The 20,283-nt window shown below is 41.9% G+C and overlaps 1 protein-coding gene and 1 pseudogene across 1 annotated transcript in view; one reads left to right on the top strand and one right to left on the bottom strand.

The window, feature by feature from the left end:
• Nucleotides 1-13,357, bottom strand: part of URGCP (upregulator of cell proliferation) — a 77,866-nt gene extending 64,509 nt beyond the window's left edge. Inside the window, exons 1-2 of the mRNA XM_006892175.1 lie at nt 13,344-13,357; nt 13,008-13,160 (exon numbers count right to left, since the gene is read on the bottom strand). Coding sequence (XP_006892237.1) covers nt 13,008-13,160; nt 13,344-13,357 — 167 coding nt within the window. The remainder of the gene's footprint in view (nt 1-13,007; nt 13,161-13,343) is intronic.
• LOC102847346 overlaps nt 13,356-20,283 on the top strand; it is a 21,060-nt pseudogene continuing 14,132 nt past the window's right edge.

The raw sequence follows: 20,283 nt of genomic DNA, 5'->3' as shown, positions 1-20,283 counted from the left end.
CACCCTGAAACCCACAGCATCCCTTTTCAGCAGGAAGTAGCTAAGAGAATACGCCATCCCCTTTTCCTTATGAATCAGGGTGAAGTCTCTCTCAAGGAGGAGTGATAGGGACAGACTGACAAAGGAGATTAATCAGAACTGGCTTTGACAAGCACTGTGGCAACTGGACAATTAAAGCAGACATTCGGGGGCGGGGGGAGAAGAACGAACTGGGGAGGAGGGTGGAGAAAACAGTGCAACAATGAATGAATGAAAACCCAAAATCTCTGTAAATGTTCATTAAAACTAACAAAATTTAATAATAATAAAAAAAGAAAAAAAAGCTGTAAATGAATAAGGATGACCGAAGAGAGAGTAATACCTTTGAGTTGTGGTGGTGCTGAAGAGTGCTGAGTATGTATGGACTGCCAAAAACCAAAACATGTATGTCTTGGAGGCGGTGCAGCCAGAATGCTCCTTGGAGGCAAGGATGTTAAAGCTTCATCCCACATACTCTGACCATGTCGGGGCCATGCTGTTAGGAGAGGCTATTACTTGGAAAAGGACATCATGGTGGAAAAGGTGGAGAATCATCAAAAGAGAAGACTGCCAATGAGATGGATTGATACAGTGACTACAGCAATGGAACTGAGTATATCAGTGATGATGAGGATGGCACAGGATAGATGAGGGTTCACATCTGTTGCTCACAGGATTGTTATGAGTCAAACTTGACTCAATGGCACTTAACAACAAAAGAAACAACACACAAAATTATCTTGTGTCCTCATACCAATGCCCACAATCCTAAATGCACACATTAGGGAACACATCCAGTAAGAAACAAAGCTTTCCTGATGCAGGTGTTGCCTACTGATTTGGGGTTGATCAATTTGGCTTTCACTGGGGCCTTTAATCAAGTATGGCATACTAGACCCTAAGTGCCCCTCCAAACACGATACAAATTACATTACAGGTCCTTGAAAGAAGGTCTATCTATTGATATCTGCTGTATGTCACTCTACCAGGTGGACTGGGACTTCTACCTTGTTAAGGCAGAGGGACGGCCTGACTTAACATGGGAAATTATCATCCTGCTGCATGGAAGAATTCGACAGTTATACTCTACCTAGACTGGAGTGATGATTATCATATGAGAATTAAAAGCAAGTCTCATTTTCTGTCATATCGGCAAAACAAGTGACTGCTCACCTCCTGTCAGGTTGGCTGCTGGTCAGCACAAACAGTACACTCAGGGCAGGAAAATGCCTAAGACAGCTGCTCTTCTCACCACTTACTAGAAAACTATTGCAAAAAGGGTAATCCTAATAAAAGGGGGGAGGAATTCCTCAGAGCAGCTGGTCTGATATCATAATTGTCTTTTTTGTGACTGGTAGTGTAGTCCACATTGTAAGGCGGGACCAGTCCTTGGGGAGGGATGTCACTTTTGGGAGGGTGTAGGGACAGTGCAAGAGAGGAAGACCCTCAATGAAATGGATTGATTCAGTGACTGGGGTTACAGGGGTAGGTGTGTCAGAGACAATAATATTGGCACAGGATAGAGCAGGGTTTAGGGCTGTTGTACTTAGGGTCGCTATGAGTTGCAGGTGACTTGACGGCACATAATAACAGTCTGGTCCACAGGGCATTGCTCCGCTCCCCAAAGGTGGTACCTTTCTGGTGGTGCAAATCCACCAGAAGGCACTCTGGAGAAACCTGGTAAACCCCTTTCATGAGATTTAGAGTCTTTTTTATCAAATTAGCTGGAGAGTCTACTATGAGTTGGTTCTGACTCAACAATGAATTGCTGGGGTTTTGTTTTGGTTTTGTGGGGTTTTTTAAAACGTTGCACGGCATAATTTTTTTCTAGATTCATTAGTATTGTATAGTATTGCACAAATTCTTGAGAGTTTTTTTAGTGATACATAATGCCATGTTGTGTGGATGTACCACAGTTTCTTTACCCATACCTCCATGGTGGCCATTTGGGTTGTTTAACTGTTAGAAAATTTCAATAATGCTGAAATAAACATGGTAGTGCATATGTTAGTTTATTCCCAGCTCTTATTTCTTAAGGATTCATATCTAGTGGTGGCATTGCTGGACCAAATGGTTTCTGTTTTAACCACTTTCTAGGGAAGTGCTAAACTTATTTCTAAAGAGGTTATACCATTTTACATTACCACCAACAGTGCTTAAGAGTTCTATTCTCTCACACACCCTCACCAGCAGTTGTTTCCTGTTGTTTTGGACACTCCAATTGTTGCCCAGATGATATGAGAATATCTCACTGTAATTTTTATTTACATCTCCCTTCAAACTGCACAGAAAGCAGTGGCAAAAAAGAAGGCCCAAGGATTGATGGCATAAATACTGAATCACATGTTTAAACAAACAAATGTAGGCCTGGCTGTACTCACTAATCTATGCCAAGAAATAGAGAAGACAGCTACCTGGCCAACTGATTGAAAGAGATCCATAATTGTTTATGTTCCCAAAAAAGGTGATCCTGTGGAATGTGAAAATTACCAAACAATATCATCAATCTCACATGCAACTAAAATCTTGCTGAAGATTATTTAAAAATGGCTGGAATAGTACAGAGAGAAATGCCAGATAGTCAAACTGGATTTGGAAGAAGCCGTGGAAGAAGAGATACGCAGGTATTAGATAGATCTTGGCTGAAAGCAGAGGATACCAAAGATGTGTTCTTGCTATGCAAAGTCATAACAAATTATGACTAACAGTGAAAAGAATGGGAATCCCAGACACCTAAGTGTGTTCATGTGAAACCTATGTTGTTCTTGTTATGTGTCTTCAAATCAGAAGTCTCTAGCAGGTTTTCAGAGGCTGGTATCGATCATATAGGAGAAGACTGTCCATCCTTCTCCAGTGGAGCAACTTGTAGCTTTGAATCACGTGCCGTCAAGTTGGCAGTGCAACCCCTGTACATAGACCAACATGTTGTCTGAAGAGAACAACACTGCACAGTTTAAACTCAGGAAAGGTGTACAGTAGGGTTGTATCCTTTCTCCATATCTATTCAATCTGTATGCTGAGCAAATAATCAAGAAGCTAAACTAAACAAAGAAGGTGCAATAAGGATTGAAGGAAAATTCATCAGCAACCTTTGTTGTATAGATGAGATAACATTGCTTGCAGAAAGTGAAAAAGACTTAAAATACTTGCTGCAGAAGATCAAAGACTATGACAGCCTTTGATTATATCTTAGTATTTGACTACAAGGCTACAACATCCAGAAAACAAAAATAATCAACACTGGGCCAAGAGGCAATGTCATGAGATTGAGAGAAGACTGAAGTTGTCAACAATGTCATTTTACTTGAATCCATAATTAATACCCATGGTAGAAGCAGTAAAGAAATCAAAAGATGTGTTGTATTGGGGAAACCTGCTGTTGAAGACCTCTCTACAGTGCTAAAGAGCAATTTTATCCATTTGAAGACTAAGGTGTACCTGATCCAAGCAAAGTTTTTTCAATTGCTTCACATGTATCTCAAAGTTGGACAAGGAATAAGGATGACAGAAGAAGGACTGATTATGTTGAATTGTGGTGTTGGAGGAGAGTCCTGAATATCTTATGGACTGTTAAAAGGACAAACAAATCTATCTTGAAAGAAGTGCAACCACGGTGCTCCTTAGAGGCAAGCATGGTGAGCTCAAATATTTTGGACATGTTATTAGGAGGGAACAGTCCCTAAAAAAAGCATCATGCTGGGAAAAGTGAAGGTCAGAGAAAGATGGAAGGTCAGAGAAAGAGGACAGTCAACAAGAGGGATTGACTCAATGACTGTAACAATGGGCATATCAGAGATGGTGAGAAAGGCACAGGACAGGGCAATGTTCAGATCTGTTGTTCATGTGGTTGCTATGAGTCATAGTCGACTGGATGGCACCTAACAACAACAACAAAGCCTCTATCTCTTTATACCCAGGCTGCCCATACTTTGGATCACTGAAGTTGTTGTCATTGTCATATGGCCACAGGGTCAACTAAAATTCACAGCTACACTATAAAAATACCCCGCTGTATCTGGCATTATCCTCATGATTTCATAATGCTCAAGCCCATTGTGGTAGTCACTATTTCAGTTCATTTCATTGCATCTTTCCCTCTTTCATTGACCTTTCCCAGTATGATGTTTCTCTCCAAAAATTGGTACCTCCTGAAAATACACCAGAGTAAATGAGAAGTGCCAGCTATTTTTTAATAATCTTAAGGAGCTCTCTAAAGAGCACTGGATGACACTGTGTGTGCACTTTCTTTAAGTCTTCTTCACTTTCTGTAAGCAAGGTTATCATCTGCATAGCTAAGGTTGTTGATGAGTCTTCCTCAGACCCTAATGCCACATTCTTCTTCATGTAGTCCAGCTTCTGGAATTATTTGCTCTGCATACAGATTGAATAGGTACGAAGAAAGGATACAGCCTTACTGCATGCCTTTCCTGATTTTAAAACATGTTCTATCCAGACAACAGCTTCTAAGTCTATGTACAGGTTTCACATGCTTAAGTGGTCTGAGATTTCCATTCTTCATCTTGTCATTCATAATTGGTTACAATCCACACATCAAATGCCTTTTCATAGTAAATAAAACACAGGTAAATATCTTTCTGGCACTCTTTGCTTTCAGCCAACAATATCCCTGGTGCCACAAACTCTATTAAAGCAGTTTGAATTTCTGGCAGTTAACTGTTGATGTATGAAGTACTGTTGCCAGCTATTTTTTAATAATCTTAGGGAGCTCTGGTGGCCTAGTGGAAAGAAGATGCACTGCAATCCCAGAGGTATGCAGTTCAAATCCACCATATGCTCTATTGGAAAAGGAAGGGCTATCTCCTCCTGTACCAGCCAGATCCGATTTGATGGTACACATACACAAAATAGTAAAATAAAATTTATTTAAAAAATTTAAATAATCTTTAGCAAGATTTTAGTTGAATGTGATATTAAGATTATTCGATAGTTTCACATTCTGTTGCATCATTTGAGTGTTTTTTCTTTCTTTCATTTTTCTTGGGGGGGGTTGAATGGGAACAAATATAGATCTCTTTCATTTAGCCAAGGAGATGTCTTCCATATTTGTTGACAGAGTTTGGTAAGCATGTTCAAGTTTACATCTGTTTTCTGAAACACCTCAACTGATACTCCATCATTTCCTGGGGTCTTATAGTTTGCCAGTGCCTTCAGTGCAGTGCTGGACCAGTACCTTCAGTACTATTGGTCTCTGATCATATGCTACTTCCTTAAATGTTCAGTGCCAACAAATTATTTTTGGCACAGTAATCCTATATATTCCTTCCATTTTCTTTTGATGCTCCCTGGGGCATTCAAGATTTTGTCCACAGAAACCTTAAGTATTGCAACTCGAGGCTTAAATTTGTACTTCAGTTCTTTCAACTCAAGAAATGCTGAATGTGTTCTTCCCTTTTGGTTGTCTATCCAGTTCTTTCCATATTTTGTTTCAATACTTTTATCAACCCTTTTGGCACCAGCAGTCAAGAAATCAAAAGATAAACTGTATTAGGAAAATCTGCTGTCAGAGACCTTTCCAAAGTGCTGAAAAGCACCGATGTCAGTCTAGACACTAAGGTGCACCTTATCCAGGCCATAGTCTTCATAATTATTTGCTATGCATCAGAGAGCTGGGCAATGAACAAAGATGACAGAAGAAAGAGCAATGCTTTTGAGTTGTGGTGCTGGAGAAGAGTACCAAACATACCATGGACTGCCAAGAGAACAAACAGGTATGTTCTGAAGAGGATGAAACCAAGCTGCTCCTTGAAGGCAAGGATTTTGAAGCTCTGTCTCACATACTTTGGGCATGTTGCCATAAAGAACCAGTCTTTAGAGAAGGATATTGTGCTTGGAAGGATGTGCAAGAAAGAAGACTCCAGATGAGATGGATTAACACAGTAACTAGGATAATGAAGGTAGGTGTGTCAGAGACAGGGAGATTGGCTCAGCTTCTCTCCAGGAGGACTTAAAACTATTACAAAAGCAGCTTTTGTGGAGAAATAATGGAAATACCAACAAATGAAGCATGGCATGGTAGAAAGTGGGGGAATTTCTACCATTTATTGCATATAATTCCAGAAAATTTGAAAACAAAAGATAAAAAAACAAAACTACAAAAGCAACCAACAATCAAATAAGGAACCTCTACAAATCAATAAGAAAAGTCAACCCTGAGAAAACTGTAAAAAGAAGACATTCAAATGCTGATACACATCAAAAGATGTTCAATCCCATCAGTAAATAAGAAAACACAGAACAAGATGAAATCTAATTTTTCACTCATCAAACAGGCATAACATTTACAGTCTGTGTTACCTATCATGTGTTGAGAAGAGATGGGAACCCTTAAAGTCTAGTACTGAAGGGTAAAGTGGCACAATTAACATAAGAGGATAATTTGGTGGCATCAATTTTAAAAAAACTGACAGGCTCTTTGACAAAGAAGCCCATGTTTTTTAATTTATTCTAGAAACATGCATTTTTCCTACTATTCCTTTTTAATGGACCTTTTTTAAGTGCAGTTTTAGTTTTACAGGATAATACAGAGTCTTCACATATCATCTCCCTCCTACAGCCTCCCTTACTTCTTGTCCAATTGATGTACCAATACTGATAGATAATTATTAACCAAAATCTATAGTTTAGGGAGTCCTCTCTGGTGGATAGTTCTTAAGTCTACAGAAAATTGTGCTAGCTCAAAAGCTGTATTTTTCTGGAAGTTCAAATCCACCAGAATTTTTCTCAGGAAAAAGATGGGCAATTTCCTGTGAGATTTTACAGCCTCATAAACAGCCATTTCTACTTGGATGACAGTGAGACTCAAATCCATAGTTTACATTAAGGGTCATGATTTTATAATGTACAGTCCTAGAAGTTCTGACAAATGCAGGTTCTGTGCTCACCATCACAATCTCACACAGAATCGTTTAAGCTGCCCCCAAAACGCTGTATGCGCCATCTTTTTTTTTTCTAATTATTACTATAAATTTTAATGAAAATTTACAGAGACTCTGTATTTCCATTCATTCATTGTTGCACTTTTCTCCCTGCCCAACCCTCCACCCCAGTTCACTCTTCTCTTTAGTAAGTAAAAGAAAAATTCTTTCATTGTTATACAATCCCTTCCCCCAAGTCCACTCCAATATGCTGCCTTTGTTCTGAACTCCTGTCATAACAATAATACCTAATCATATATCCCTTGTAAACACTTGTCTCTCTCATCTTTTTCAATGCAGTATACATAATTTATCCCATCTTTCTCAGTCTCCCCACCCCCCCCCACCCCGATGTCGGTCCATCTCTTTATTCCTCCCACCCTGCTTGCTGATTTCCTGGGAATTACTAATCTTTTTACAGTTTTGTCAAAAGGGAACTCTAGTGACTTAGTGGAAAGAAGTTGCACTGCTGAGCAAAAGGCATGTAGTTTGAAACCACCAGCTGTCGTGTGGGAGAAAGACGGGCAATCTTTTCTTGTACAATTTATAGTGTCTGAAAACCTGATGGAAGGTCAGCTATTAGTTCTGATTCAACAGCACATAACAATAAATACAAAGCTTATACAGACTTATTCAACTAGCCAGGCATCTGCCACTCACACTCACTGCTGTCAAGACGAAGCCAGATCATAGCTAGGGCTCCAGTGGGTTTTCAGAGACTGTAAATTGCACAAGAGAAATCTTTGTCCTGTGAAGCAGCCAGTGGATCTGATCTGCTTTTGGGTTGGCAACAGAGGTCCCTATCCACTATACCACCAGAGCACTTATATGACTCATAGCAACCCTATGAACAAAAGGTCTTTGAAGCCCCTCTACAACTATCGACATTTATCAAACTTCATAGAGTTTCCAGAGGTATGTTATTTAGGAAGTGGATGCCACTCCTGCTTCCAAATATATATATATAAAATTTTTTTTCTTCACTTTTTCAGTGTTGTCCACATTTTTTAACTGGATAGCTTAGTACATTCCTTTGTTTTCCTTCTTCCTCCCTCATGTAACTGGTCTGAGGTCTCTAGGATTATTTTGGACTTGATTCTGGTGAGGCTGGGGTATGTAAAAATTTCCTAGATAGCTGAGAGGGGAGGAAAAAGTAATATATGAAAGGCCAGCTTGACTCCAGGCACTCTGCCAAAACCCACTGCCACTGATTTTCAAGGCAACCCTAAAGGACAGAGAAGAACTACCCAATAGAGTCTCCAGAATTGCAAATTTGTTTAATTTTATTTGAGTGGAAGTTTACAAAGCAAGATGACCATTCATATGTAAGCTGCTTTAATTACAATACTCGCAATGTAAACTACTCTTCCTATTTCTTCCCTATGACTCTTCTATTTTTATAAATACTTTCATTTACTTATTTACTCCCTTCTCCTCTCTTCCCATTGATGTTAACCTAAAGTTTATTTTGTATGCAAACCTTTTCCTTGCTTTTTATAATAGTGGTCATATATCATAAATGTCCTTTGGTGACCTTTGGTCATTCAGCAGAATTTTTTCCAAGATTCATCTTTTGTTGTTGTTGTTGTTGCTGCTGCTATTGTTGTTGTTACGTGCTGTCTAGTCGCTTGCGACTCATAGCGACCCTATGTACAACAGCCCTAAACTCTGCTCTGTCCTGTGCCAAGAGCACTGTCTCTGACACTCCCATCCCGATTACCCCAGTCAATCCACCTCATAGAGGACCTTCCCCTCCTGTGCTGTCCCTCCACACTCCCAAGCATGACATCCTTCTCCAAGGACTGGTCTCTCCTTACATCATGTCCAAAGTATGTTAGACAGAGCCTCAGAATCCTTGCCTCCAAGGAGCCACCCGGTTAACCCTTTCCAGGATGAATCTGTTTGTTTTCCTAGCAGTCCATGGTACTCTCAATACTCTTCTCCAGCACCACAGCTCAAAGGCATCAATTCTCCTTCTATCCTCCTTGGTCATTGTCCAACTCTCTGATGCATAACAAGTGATTGCAAAGACCATGGCCTGTATCAGATGCACCTTAGTCTCCAGAGAGACACCATTGTTTTTCAGTACTTTGGAGAGGTCCCTAACAGCAGATTTTCCCATGGCCATACGCCTTTTAATTTCCTGGCTACTGGTGCCAAGAGTGTTGACTGTGGAGCCAAGCAAACTAAAGCTGTGAACAATCTCAATCTCTTCACCATGAATCCTGATGCTGCCAATTACTAACAGTATTTAATGAATTTGTGATCTTTTTCAGTGATGTATATTCACTGTGTGAATACACTTTTATTTTCATCCACAAATAGAACATTTGGGTTGTTTCCAACAATTTGCTACTATAAACAATTAACATAAGAGGATAATTTGGTAGTATCAATTTAAAAAAAAAAATAAAACCTAACAGGCTGCAATAAACATGAGTGTATGTTAAACTATTGTGCCATAGCTTTTCTTTTGAGGGAATTTATAGTTAGTAGTGGGAATACTAGATCAAATGGCATTTCTATTCCTTTCATTTCCTCCTGCATGGATGGCTGTCTACTTCTTTCTTCAAATCTGCCAAAGTTAATTTCACATATTTATCAGCTCTATAATGAATAGTTATTTTAACTTTCTAGAAGTATAATTTTAGTTTTGCCATCCCCTTTAGCACAATTAGGAAGGTTCTCAAAAAAATATTTTCTTACCAACTCTCTCATGGACAATGTTACATAGGATAGAACACCAATTGTGGACTTCTGCATGGATGTTGTTGTGTACCATAAAATTAGAACCAACCAGAGCTGACCCTCCAGTGGATTTTCAGAGGCAGTTAATCAGACAGGAGAAGAATGTCCATCTTTCTCTGGAGCAGCTAGTGGCCTCAAATGCCTTTGGAACTGCAGCATAGCTTCTTGCCACTGGGCTACCAAAGCTACCCTTTTAGCCCTATCTATTTCAGCTGTGAGAGACCTCTCAAGAGTACTGAAGAGCAACAACGTCAGGCTGGATACTAAGGTGCACCTGATCCAAGCTATAGTCTTTGCAGTTACGTGCTATGCATCAGAGAATTGGACAGTGACTAGGGATTACAGAAAGAGAATTGATACCTTTGAGCTGTGGTGCTGGAGAAGAGTGCTGAATATACCATGTACTGCCAGGAAAACAACAGGTTTGTCCTGGAGAAGTGAAGCCAGAATGTTCCTTGGAGTCAAGGATTCTGAAGCTTCGTCTGACATACTTTGGGCATGTTGCAAGGAGGTCCTTGGAGAGGAACATCATGTTTGGCAGAGTGGAGGGTCAGCGAAGGAGAGGAAGACCTTCGATGAGATAGATCGATTCTGTGACTAGAGTGGTGGGAATGAGTGTGTTTGAGACGGCTAGGTTGGCACAGTATAGAACGCCGTTTAGAGCTCTTGCACATAGTGTCTCTATGAGTTGCAAGCAACTTGATGGGACATAACAACATTTCTTGGAATTTATTTCTAACAGACCTACTCTAGTGGGTTTAAGGTTAGCTGTCTAACTGACCAAAATAGGCAACTAGATCCCAGAAGCACAGTCTTCCTAGCTGGACTGGACCTTTAGTAACATCCAGAGACAAGGATGTTCCCCACCTAAGTGCATAATTCTCCCTTCCAAATTAAATAAAGTATCCTAAATGTTTTGTGACTCTAGCTTTGCAATGGGAAACCCCTCAGAAAATGAGAGATTCAGGGGGATGCCGACAAGTAGTGGAAATGCTAAATATTAAACTTGCACTGATGTCTCTACTACAGAAACATCATTTAGCCTCTACTTGATTCCTAGAATGAGGTATCAGTCCAGCATTAAATCCATCTTTGACTCATGTCTATAAAGGATTATGCTTGGTGTCTATGTCTATGTGGCCTGGACTAGCCACAAAGCATCATGATTCTTAAGAAAAGCATCTCAGTGGCCTGTCACAGGCACCAACACCTTGGCTGCTGACCTCACAGTCTCCCGACAGATAAGGCAGGAAAGAAGGATACATTGACCCCTTGAGTAAATTGGCCTAGCCTTCCCTGGGATGGGCCTATTTATTCTATTGATGGGGTCAAAGTACTGAGTACACAGCTGGATGGTTGTAACAACAGAGCTAAGAGTCTCTTCAGATGAAGGCTACAGATCTTGGTAACAAGAACTTCACAATGCTGCAAACAAATCAGGGAATAAAAAAATACCAGAAGCTCCTCCATTAATTATGTACTCTAAATTAAAAGTGTCTGACTGACATGAAACCAAGGAAACCCCACCACTGACAGAGCAGGGAGAGGAGGAGCTGGTCAGGCACATATTATAATGTGATCTTAGCAACTGAAAGAAAACCAAGCAAGGACTCCAGCCAAGGAGCAACTACTATCTTCTGAGACTATAAAGACAGCAGGCATATGGAAACTGCCTAGAGATTTGAGGAGTCTCGAGGTCTGTTTCAAATGCCAGCTTGCTCATTACAGCCCATTTCACTAACCAAATCACCTATAAAAAATAGGCTTGATAGTATCTAGAATTTTTACTTCACAGGCTTGATGATACTATGTGTAGAAGCCCTTTGAGAACTATGAAGTTCAGCCTTAATATTATAGTTAGTAGGATCCAAACCATCTGAATAGTGGGCATCAACCAAATTAAAAACTTCCCCAGAGACGGTGATTTAGGGGACTAATTGCCCTCCTTTGTAAAATGAAGATGTTAGATTAAATATAATGCCCAAATTATATTGGACTAGTGGACTAGTGGTCTAATGGTAAGAAACTGCACTGCATTCCCAAAGGCACACCATTCAAATCCGCCAGCTACTCCGAGAGAATAGGATGGGCAGCCTCCTCCAGTGCAAATTACTGCCTCTGAAAATCTGCTGCAGGTTCAGCTACGAGTTGGTTCTGGATGGCACAAAACTACAGTTATAACCCCAAAAAGTAATAATAATGCATTGGTGAGTTAATCGGTCAAGTGAGGATTGTTGTTGTTTTGTGCTGTCAAGCCAGAACCAACCCATCGCTGACCCTCCAGCGGGTTTTTCCAGGCAGTAAATCACCTGGAAGGAGACTGCCCATCCAGTGTAGGTTCTTACCACCAAAGCCAACTATGTGTGCCATACCATTTCCTAAAAGAAAGCAATTATTATTAGTACCATAAAGAAGTAAGGAGGCAATGTTAGAAGAAGTCAGGAAAGGCCCGAGGCCCAAGAGTGTGATCAAAGAGACTAGTAACCCTTGGGGTCACCTCAGCAGGAAAGGGTTCATCTACTCTTAGCCACACAATTTCTGACCTTTAGGACACAACCTGACAACAGTGAAACTCAAGCATAAGCACCATATATTGTTGTTGTTCAATGCCATTGCCTTGCCTAGGACTCAAAGCAACATATCTGAACCTGGCCCTACTCTGCACCTTTCTCACCATGTCTGATACACCTGAGCCCATGTTACAGTCAGAGTCTATTCAAGTTAAGTCTTCTCTTTCAATGACCTTTCCAAGCATGATGATTTTTTCCCCCCAAGAACTGGCCCCTTCTGAAAACTGCCCAAAGTATATGAGACCAAGTTTCATCATCCTTGCTTCTAAGAAGTACTCTGGTTGCACTTCCTCCGAGACAGATCTGATCTCTTGGCAAGTACATGAGATATTCAGTACTCTTCTCTAGCATGGCATCTCAAAGACATAGATGCTTCTGTCCTCTATATGAGCAAGTTTTAAAACTAATGATACTAGAAACCTTAGGGCCTCTGAATTTGGCACCCTGGGCTCAACTTGTGCAATGGTCTCCCCTCAGCACACTTTGCTGTCCAGGAAAGCACGCATCTGTTCTGCACCCCACCCAGTGTCCCTCATTCAGTGCCTGTCCAGCACCTCCACTGACCAGCACTCTGGCACCCGCACCTGTCCGCATCCTTCACAATGTCCAGTACCCTGTACCTGTCCAGCGCTACATAACTGTTCGCACCCGGCCAATGCCCAGCACCCGCACCTGTCCACATCCCTCCCAGTGTCTGGGTCACCCCACCCCCAGGGCCCTGAGCACGCTTTGCTACCCCATAAGGCTGGTCGCGCGGCTCTGCCCGGCCTCTGCCTCGCTGTCGTCCACCACTGGCGTCCGCGCGCCCTGGCCAGCTCGGCCTCCTACCCCCACACTCTCAGGCCCGCAGGAGCCCACCACGTCCGCCCCAAGGTCGGTAAGGCCGGGCCTCCAGCAGGAGGACCAAAGACCGCCAGGCCCGGGAGAGGCGAGCGCCCCTCCGGCCGAGCCAGACTCTGGGCCCTGACGGGCCTGGTGGGTGCCGAGCCCAGAGCCACCTTCTCACCCACCCTCGAACCTCGGCGGTGAACGCAGCAGCTTCGGTCCCGCGCGCGCGCCAAGCAGAACTCACCCCGGCGACGCCATGAGCGCGGCGAGGTCGTGGCTCCCGCCTCCTCCGCTTCCTCCGCCGGCGACTCCGCGCCGGGGAGGGGCCTCCGCCCGTCCCTCAGGCCAGCCGCGCGGGCCACTCCGGGCGGGGCAGCCGCCCGCCCGAGTTCTGGCCGGAGGACGCCTGGACGTCTGCTCCAGAAGGCGCAAGAGGAGCCAAACTTGCAGGGCCCACCAGATCGCAGCCCTCCTGATGACTCAGGCTTGATTTCTGCAAGAAAAGCTTTTATGATTAAGTAACAAAGTTTCCTAGTTCTTACTTGCTCTGAGGCCTTTGACAAGTTGCTGGCCCCTCTCTGTGCCTCATTTACCTCTTGTAAAATGTGGGCAGTGGTAGATTGTGAAGTCCTAAAAGATGCCTAGTAGTCTTTGTATTATATATACAGTTTTCATTGCTCCACCTATAGCTATTTGTACTTAAACAAGGTCTTTTTGACCTTTGCCCAGGTGTCATAGTGGTCTGAGCTTCTAAGCAAAGGACCAACGGGTTTATTTGCAGATAAAAGCTGTGGCCCTTAGCGTCTGTAAAAATGCGCGGCTTTCGGATTCCTTTGAGCTTTTCTGTTCTGTCGTCTATGGTCTCAGTGAGTCTTTGTTGCACTACTTCAATGGGTTTTGGGGTTTGAATGTCTCTGCAAAATGAGATTTCAGAAAGTGAAAACACAGTAAAAAGTTCTAGACCGTTGTTGACATTTGTTGTTAGAATATTAATCATCTTATATTTTTAGTGGCATAGTGGATGATAAGGAGTTGCACAGCCAACACAAAAGCACATGATTCCAATTCATCAGCTGCCCCACAGTCACCTCTGAAGCGATGCAATTTACTTCCCCTGAAAACCCACTGGAGGGTCACCTATGGGGCGGTTCAACTCAGCAGTACACATCAATAACAAGAGTAACCGGGAACTGCAAAGTGGTGACTGAAAACATTGTTAGTGACCAAAGACTTGACTGTTAGAACAAAATATTGCCCAGTCTGCACCATCTTCACAATCAATGATCTGTTTGAATCTGTTGTCTCTCACCCAGGGCAAAGCCTGGTCTCCTTTCTGACGGAGGAGATCTTCCAGAAGGAGGTGGGGAGAACAGGAGAGAGAGATCATGAGAGGGAGCAGGTGCTGCACTGGCTTCCCTGGTCTGACATTGCCAGCTGAAGGAGCCAGGAGGGCATCTGGGAGGTGAGAGGCAGTGCATGGTGATGCAGAGCTTAGCAAAAAGAGTGAGGACAAGTCAGGGATTTGAGTTTATTAAGCATGGCATGTTTGAGACACAGCTGAGTCCCCCTCTGGAAGTGGACAGGACCCTGTGGAGTTTTAGGCTAGTGCTATGCTGACATAGGTGCTGGATATTCATCTGGCCCATGAAGGACATGGGCTGGGAGTATGGAATGTTTTGACCTCCATCCTGCTGGATCACAACATGATGATCTGTGTGATGGCTCCTGTAGGAGTGATTTTTAGTATTATAATGCAGAAAAAGGTCCCTTCAGGGCACTTTTCCTATTTTTCTGAGAAGTGCTACCTTGGAGAGATCTCTAAGTTACAAGGTTGATTATCAGCCATTTTCTGCTTCTATTTGGAAGCAGGAGTGGCATCCACTTCCTAAACAACATGCCTCTAGAAACTCTATGAACTTTGAGAAGTGACAATAGTTATAGAAAAACTTCAGGTCTTTTGTTCAGGATCACTATGAGTTGTTCTCGACTCAACGGGAACCAGCAACAACTACAACAATTCTAATGTAATGGGATCTGTGGTGGCCTAGTGGTAAGAAACTGTGCTGCAATCCCAGAGGTATATAGTTTGAATCCACCAGCTGCTGTATGATAGAAGGATGGACAGTGTCATTAAATGCCTGTGAAAACACCCTGGAGGCCAGCTATGTGTTGGTTCTGACTCAGCAGCAGACAATAATAAAAATTCTGATGTAATATTTCAACTTTCAGCCTAAAGGTCTCTTGGTTAGTGTCAGGCTGGTTCTTACCATTGTCCTCTGCTCTTTTATTGTTCTGGACAGTCCTCATCTCTAACCTCTTAACTTTATCCTTAGCAAACTCATTGTTGCAGCTATTATTGTGTCAATGCCTTCCATGGAGGATCTCCCATGTCTCCAAAGGTCATGAAAGAAACCCTCCATGAGATGAATTGACACAGTGACTGCAACAGTGAGTGGATTCAAATGTTAATGGCTGTGAAAATGGTGTAGGACAGGGCTATTTTGTTCTGCTTACATAAGGTCACCATGAGTTGAAGCCAGACAGATCAACAATGATTACATCAACAAAGTGTAGCCTAATAAAAAAAAATCTTATAAAGAGCAAGAGCCCCATGAGGATAGGCATATCTGACCTTTACCAACTCTACAGTGGGGAACTGTCCCCATCAACAACACAGAACTGATTCTCATGAGGTCATACATGTTCCCTATGCTCCTGCACCTCTTTCTACTCACCCTAACACTAATCTTGCTACTCTCCTAGGTCCAAAACCCATTGCAATAGCTCACATATAACACATAACCATCTTAGGGGAGTTAAAGACTATAATTCAGGTTATTAGCAAAATACAGCCACTCAGGACAGCTTCTGAAATGTGCTTACAGGTGCCTCAGCCTTGAGCCTTGTGTCTTTAGGCCAGTATTTCAGAGCTCTGCCAATTAAGGATCTCCTCCTCAAACTTGGGCAAAGGCTTCTAATTCTGGTTACTTAGGGTAACAGTCTAAAGGTCACTTCATCTGACATCAAGTCTCCATTTTCCTGCTGCAGCTGCTGCTTCCCATAAGCCCTGAAGAGTATGGCTGCACAAAAATCTCTGGCCTAAAGGATGTGCTGCATTCTTTTGCTCCTTTGCTGATGGTGAGGTTCTCCTTTCTGTTGGTTGTTGTTGTGTGCCATCAAGTCTGTTGCAACTCATAGCGACCCTATGTACAACAGCCATAAACCCTGCTCTATCCTGTGCCAATCTTACTGCCTCTGACACACCCATCCTGATTACCCCAGTCACTGAATCAATCCACCTCATAGAGGGCCTTCCCCTCCTGCGCTGTCCCTCCACCCTCCCAAGCATGATATCCTTCTCCAAGGACCGGTCTCTCCTCACAACATGTCCAAAATATGTTAGAGCCTCAGAATCCTTGCCCCCAAGGAGCCACCATGTTTAACCCTTTGCAGGATGATTCTGTTTTCCTAGCAGTTCATTCAATACTCTTTCCAGCACCACAGCTCAAAGGCATCAATTCTCCTTCTGTCCTCCTTAGTCATTGACCAATTCTCTGATGCATAACAAGTGATTGCAAAGACTATAGCCTGTATCAGATACACCTTAGTCTCCAGAGTGACACCATTGCTCTTCAGTACCCTGGAGAGGTCCCTAACAGCAGACTTTCCCATCGTAATACATTTTTTTATTTCCTGGCTACTGGTGCCAAGAGTGTTGACCGTGGAGCCAAGCAGACTAAAGTTGTTAACAATCTCAATCTCTTACCATCCATCCTGATACTGCCAATTGGTCCAGTGATGAGAATCTTTGTCTTCTTGACATTGAGCTTCAATCCATACTGAAGGCTGCAGTCCTTGGCCCTCTGCAGCAAGCGTTTCAGGTCCTCCTCAGTTTCAGAAAGCAGGGTTGTGTCATCTGCATAACGCAGATTGTTGATAGATCTTCCACCAATCCTGACGCCACGCTTTGCCTCATAGAGCCCAGCCTCTCAGATAAACTGTTCTGCATACAGGTTGAAAAGGTATGGAGATAGGACACATCCCTGGTGTACACCTTTCCCAATTTTATTTATTTTATTTTATTTATTGCTATTTCCTTCGAAGCAGCTTGAACGTCTTCCTTCATCACCATAGGCTCTTGCTCATAAGTGATTTGATTAAATTAGTCTGTGTCTGCCAGTTCCTTTTGATACAGTGACTCAGTATATTCTTTCCATCTTCTTTTAATACTTCCTGGATCATTTAATAGTCTGCCTAAAGCATCCTTGATTATAGCAACTTGCAGTTTAAATTTGTTCTTCAGTTCATTGAGCTTAAGAAATGCTGAGCGAGTTCGGCCCTTATGATTTTCTGACTCCAGCTCCTTGCACATTTCGTTGTAATATTTTGCTTTGTCATCCCAGGCTGCCCTTTAGAATCTTCTGTTCAGCTCTTTAGTATCTTGAATTCTTCCTTGTGCTTTGGCTTCTCTGCGCTCCAGTGCAATCTTCAGAATTTCTTCTGACATCCATTTTGGTCTTTTTTTTTTTTTTCTCTTCTGTCTTTGCAATGATTGTTTGCACTCTTCCTGGATGATTTGACATCCTCCCACAACTCACCAGATCTTTGCTCACTAGTGTTCAAGGCCTGGATTTTTGTTTTCCTAGCTTTCTGTGGTTTTGTGGGTTTATTGCTTAAAATGGCTTCCCTAGTCATTGACTGACTGCCATGCGGATGAGTGGGAATCCGCATGGCAGTCAGTCAATGACCAGGCAAGCCATTTTAAGCAATAAACCCTCAAAACCACAGAATGCTGGGGGGGGGGGAATTGACAAATCACATACTACTGTTTTTAGGTAACACTATGAAAAACAGATCTGAACTGTACCCTATTCCACACCATCCTCACAATCTCTGCTATGTCCATTATTACAATCACTGGATCAATCTTTTCAAGGGTCATCCTCTCTTTCTCTGGCTTTCCACCTTTCCTAGCATGATATCCTTTTCCAAGGACTGACTGACCCTGACATCTTGCCCAAGGAATGTGAGACAAAATTTTACCACCATTGCTTCTAAGGAATATCCTAGTTGCACTTCCTCATAGACAACTTTGTATATATATAGTATTGTGTATATACACAAGTATATAGTTTGTATATAGTTTATAAATGAACTCATAGCCATAAAACAGATAAAATTAAAATGATAAAAAGTGCTGCAAATAAAAATAACATTATATTTGTCATCTGTCAACTTGTCAGAACTAAAGAAGAGGCATGATTCTCAGGACTAGCATCTTTGAGAAATAGTTTTATCATTTGTGGAGAGCAGTTTGGCAATGTGTTTGGAAAGACTACATGGTGTGCATACTTCTTTGAAATTCTGCTTCTAGAAATTTCTCCTAAAGAATAAATGATGCAATGGGAAAAATAGCAATAGGAGACTGTGTTAGGTTGAAATTATAATTTCTTTAATGTTTTAAAAGGAAGGCCTCTTAACCTAGAGAAAATTGAAAGAAAAATCATATTGAAGTCTTTGGCCTCATAGTTTAGAAGGAAAATTGAGTCTTCTTTATCAAGCTGAAGCCTTTGTTGATGTTGGCCTCTTTCTTTCGCAATCCATAGCTGAGATTCACTCCCTTTATAGTAACATAATAGATAAGACCTTCTGACCTTGTATCAAAGATGGACTTTTCAGTAGCCCTGAATGGGAAGGAAGAACTTTAACTGAATACTGCTAGGTTAGCTCTGAATCACATACTTTCCTCCATCCCCATTTTGTTTTCCTCCTTGCATTATGTGCTGAATAAAATTATCTTTCTTTTCTAGCAAAGTATCTTCCCCTAAGACATTTCAGCTCAAGAGGCAGGCCCCAAGTTATCAGGCCTAGGAACACACTTTACTAAGTAGCCTGGAATTCTGCTAATATAGGCAGGCCTGGTGGTTCTTTCCTAACAACCTTAAACTTTGCTAACAATTCACATTTTGAGTAGGCTAAACGAGTTTTCAGGGGCTGTACTATGCAGCATAAGCATAATCAAGTGTTCTGAGATTCCCATTTTCTCAAGGATAGTCCTGTTCCACTATCCTATTGCTACTGAAGTGAGATGGTATCTCATTGTGGTTTTGATTTACATCTCTATTATTGCCAATGATTTGGAGCATTTCTTCATTTGTCTGTTGGCCATCCGAATGTCCTCCTCTGTGAAAAATCTTTCCATTTCTTTTGCTCATTTTGTAACTGGATTGCCAGTCTTTTTCTTCTGGAAGCCCTGTAGGATTCTGTAAACTTTATGATATTTGCCTGAGATGGTATTGCCAAATGTTTATTCTTAGTAAGTTTCCTTTTCACCCTGTTGGAAAAAATTTTTGTTGAGTACAGAGATTTCATCTTTAGAAGGTCCCATTCATCCATTTTATCCTCTTCATATTATATATTTATGGCTGTATTTGGCAGTCCTTTTATAGAGTAGATTAGGCCTTCTAAGCTTGGTCCCATTTTGTCTCTTATGAGCTCTATGGTTTGGGGCTTTATTCTGAGTTCGCTGATCCACCTTGAGTAGATTTTTGTGTGTGGAGTGAGATATGGATCCTGTTTCAGCTTTCTACAGGTAGCAGTCCTGTTTTGTCAGCACCATTTATTGAAGAGATTGTCATTTCCCCATTTGATAGGTTTTATTTCCCTGTTGAATTCATATCAGTTAACTGCAGATAGATGGTTCCATTTCTGGGTTCTCAGTTATGTTCCGTTGGTCTGTGTGTCTGACGTTATACCAGTGCCATGCTGTTTTGGTTACTACTGCCGTGTAGTAGGTTTTGAGGTCAGGGAGTACTATGCCTCCAACCTCATTTTTGTTTTTCAAAAGTACTTTGCTTATTCAGGGACTTTCCCCTCTCCAAATAAACTTGACAATTTCCTTTTCGATCTCCTTAAAAATGAATTTGCTATCTGTATTGGGATTACATTGAACATGTAAATTGCTTTTGGTAGGATTGTCATTTCCACAATATTGAGTCTTCCTATCCATAAATGTTGTTGTTGTTGTTGTTGTTGTTATGTGCCATCGAGTCGCTTGCAACTTTGCCCTAAACTCTGCTCTATCCTGTGCCAATAACACTGTCTCTGACACTCCTAGCCCAATTAACCCAGTCATTGAATCAATCTACCTCATAGAGGGCCTTGCCCTCCTGCGCTGTCCCTCC

The sequence above is a fragment of the Elephantulus edwardii genome, unplaced genomic scaffold (assembly GCF_000299155.1).
Source record: "Elephantulus edwardii isolate Elephantulus edwardi_28Jun2011 unplaced genomic scaffold, EleEdw1.0 scaffold00111, whole genome shotgun sequence".
Taxonomy (NCBI): domain Eukaryota; kingdom Metazoa; phylum Chordata; class Mammalia; order Macroscelidea; family Macroscelididae; genus Elephantulus; species Elephantulus edwardii.
This window is presented reverse-complemented; position numbering and strand designations above follow the sequence as displayed.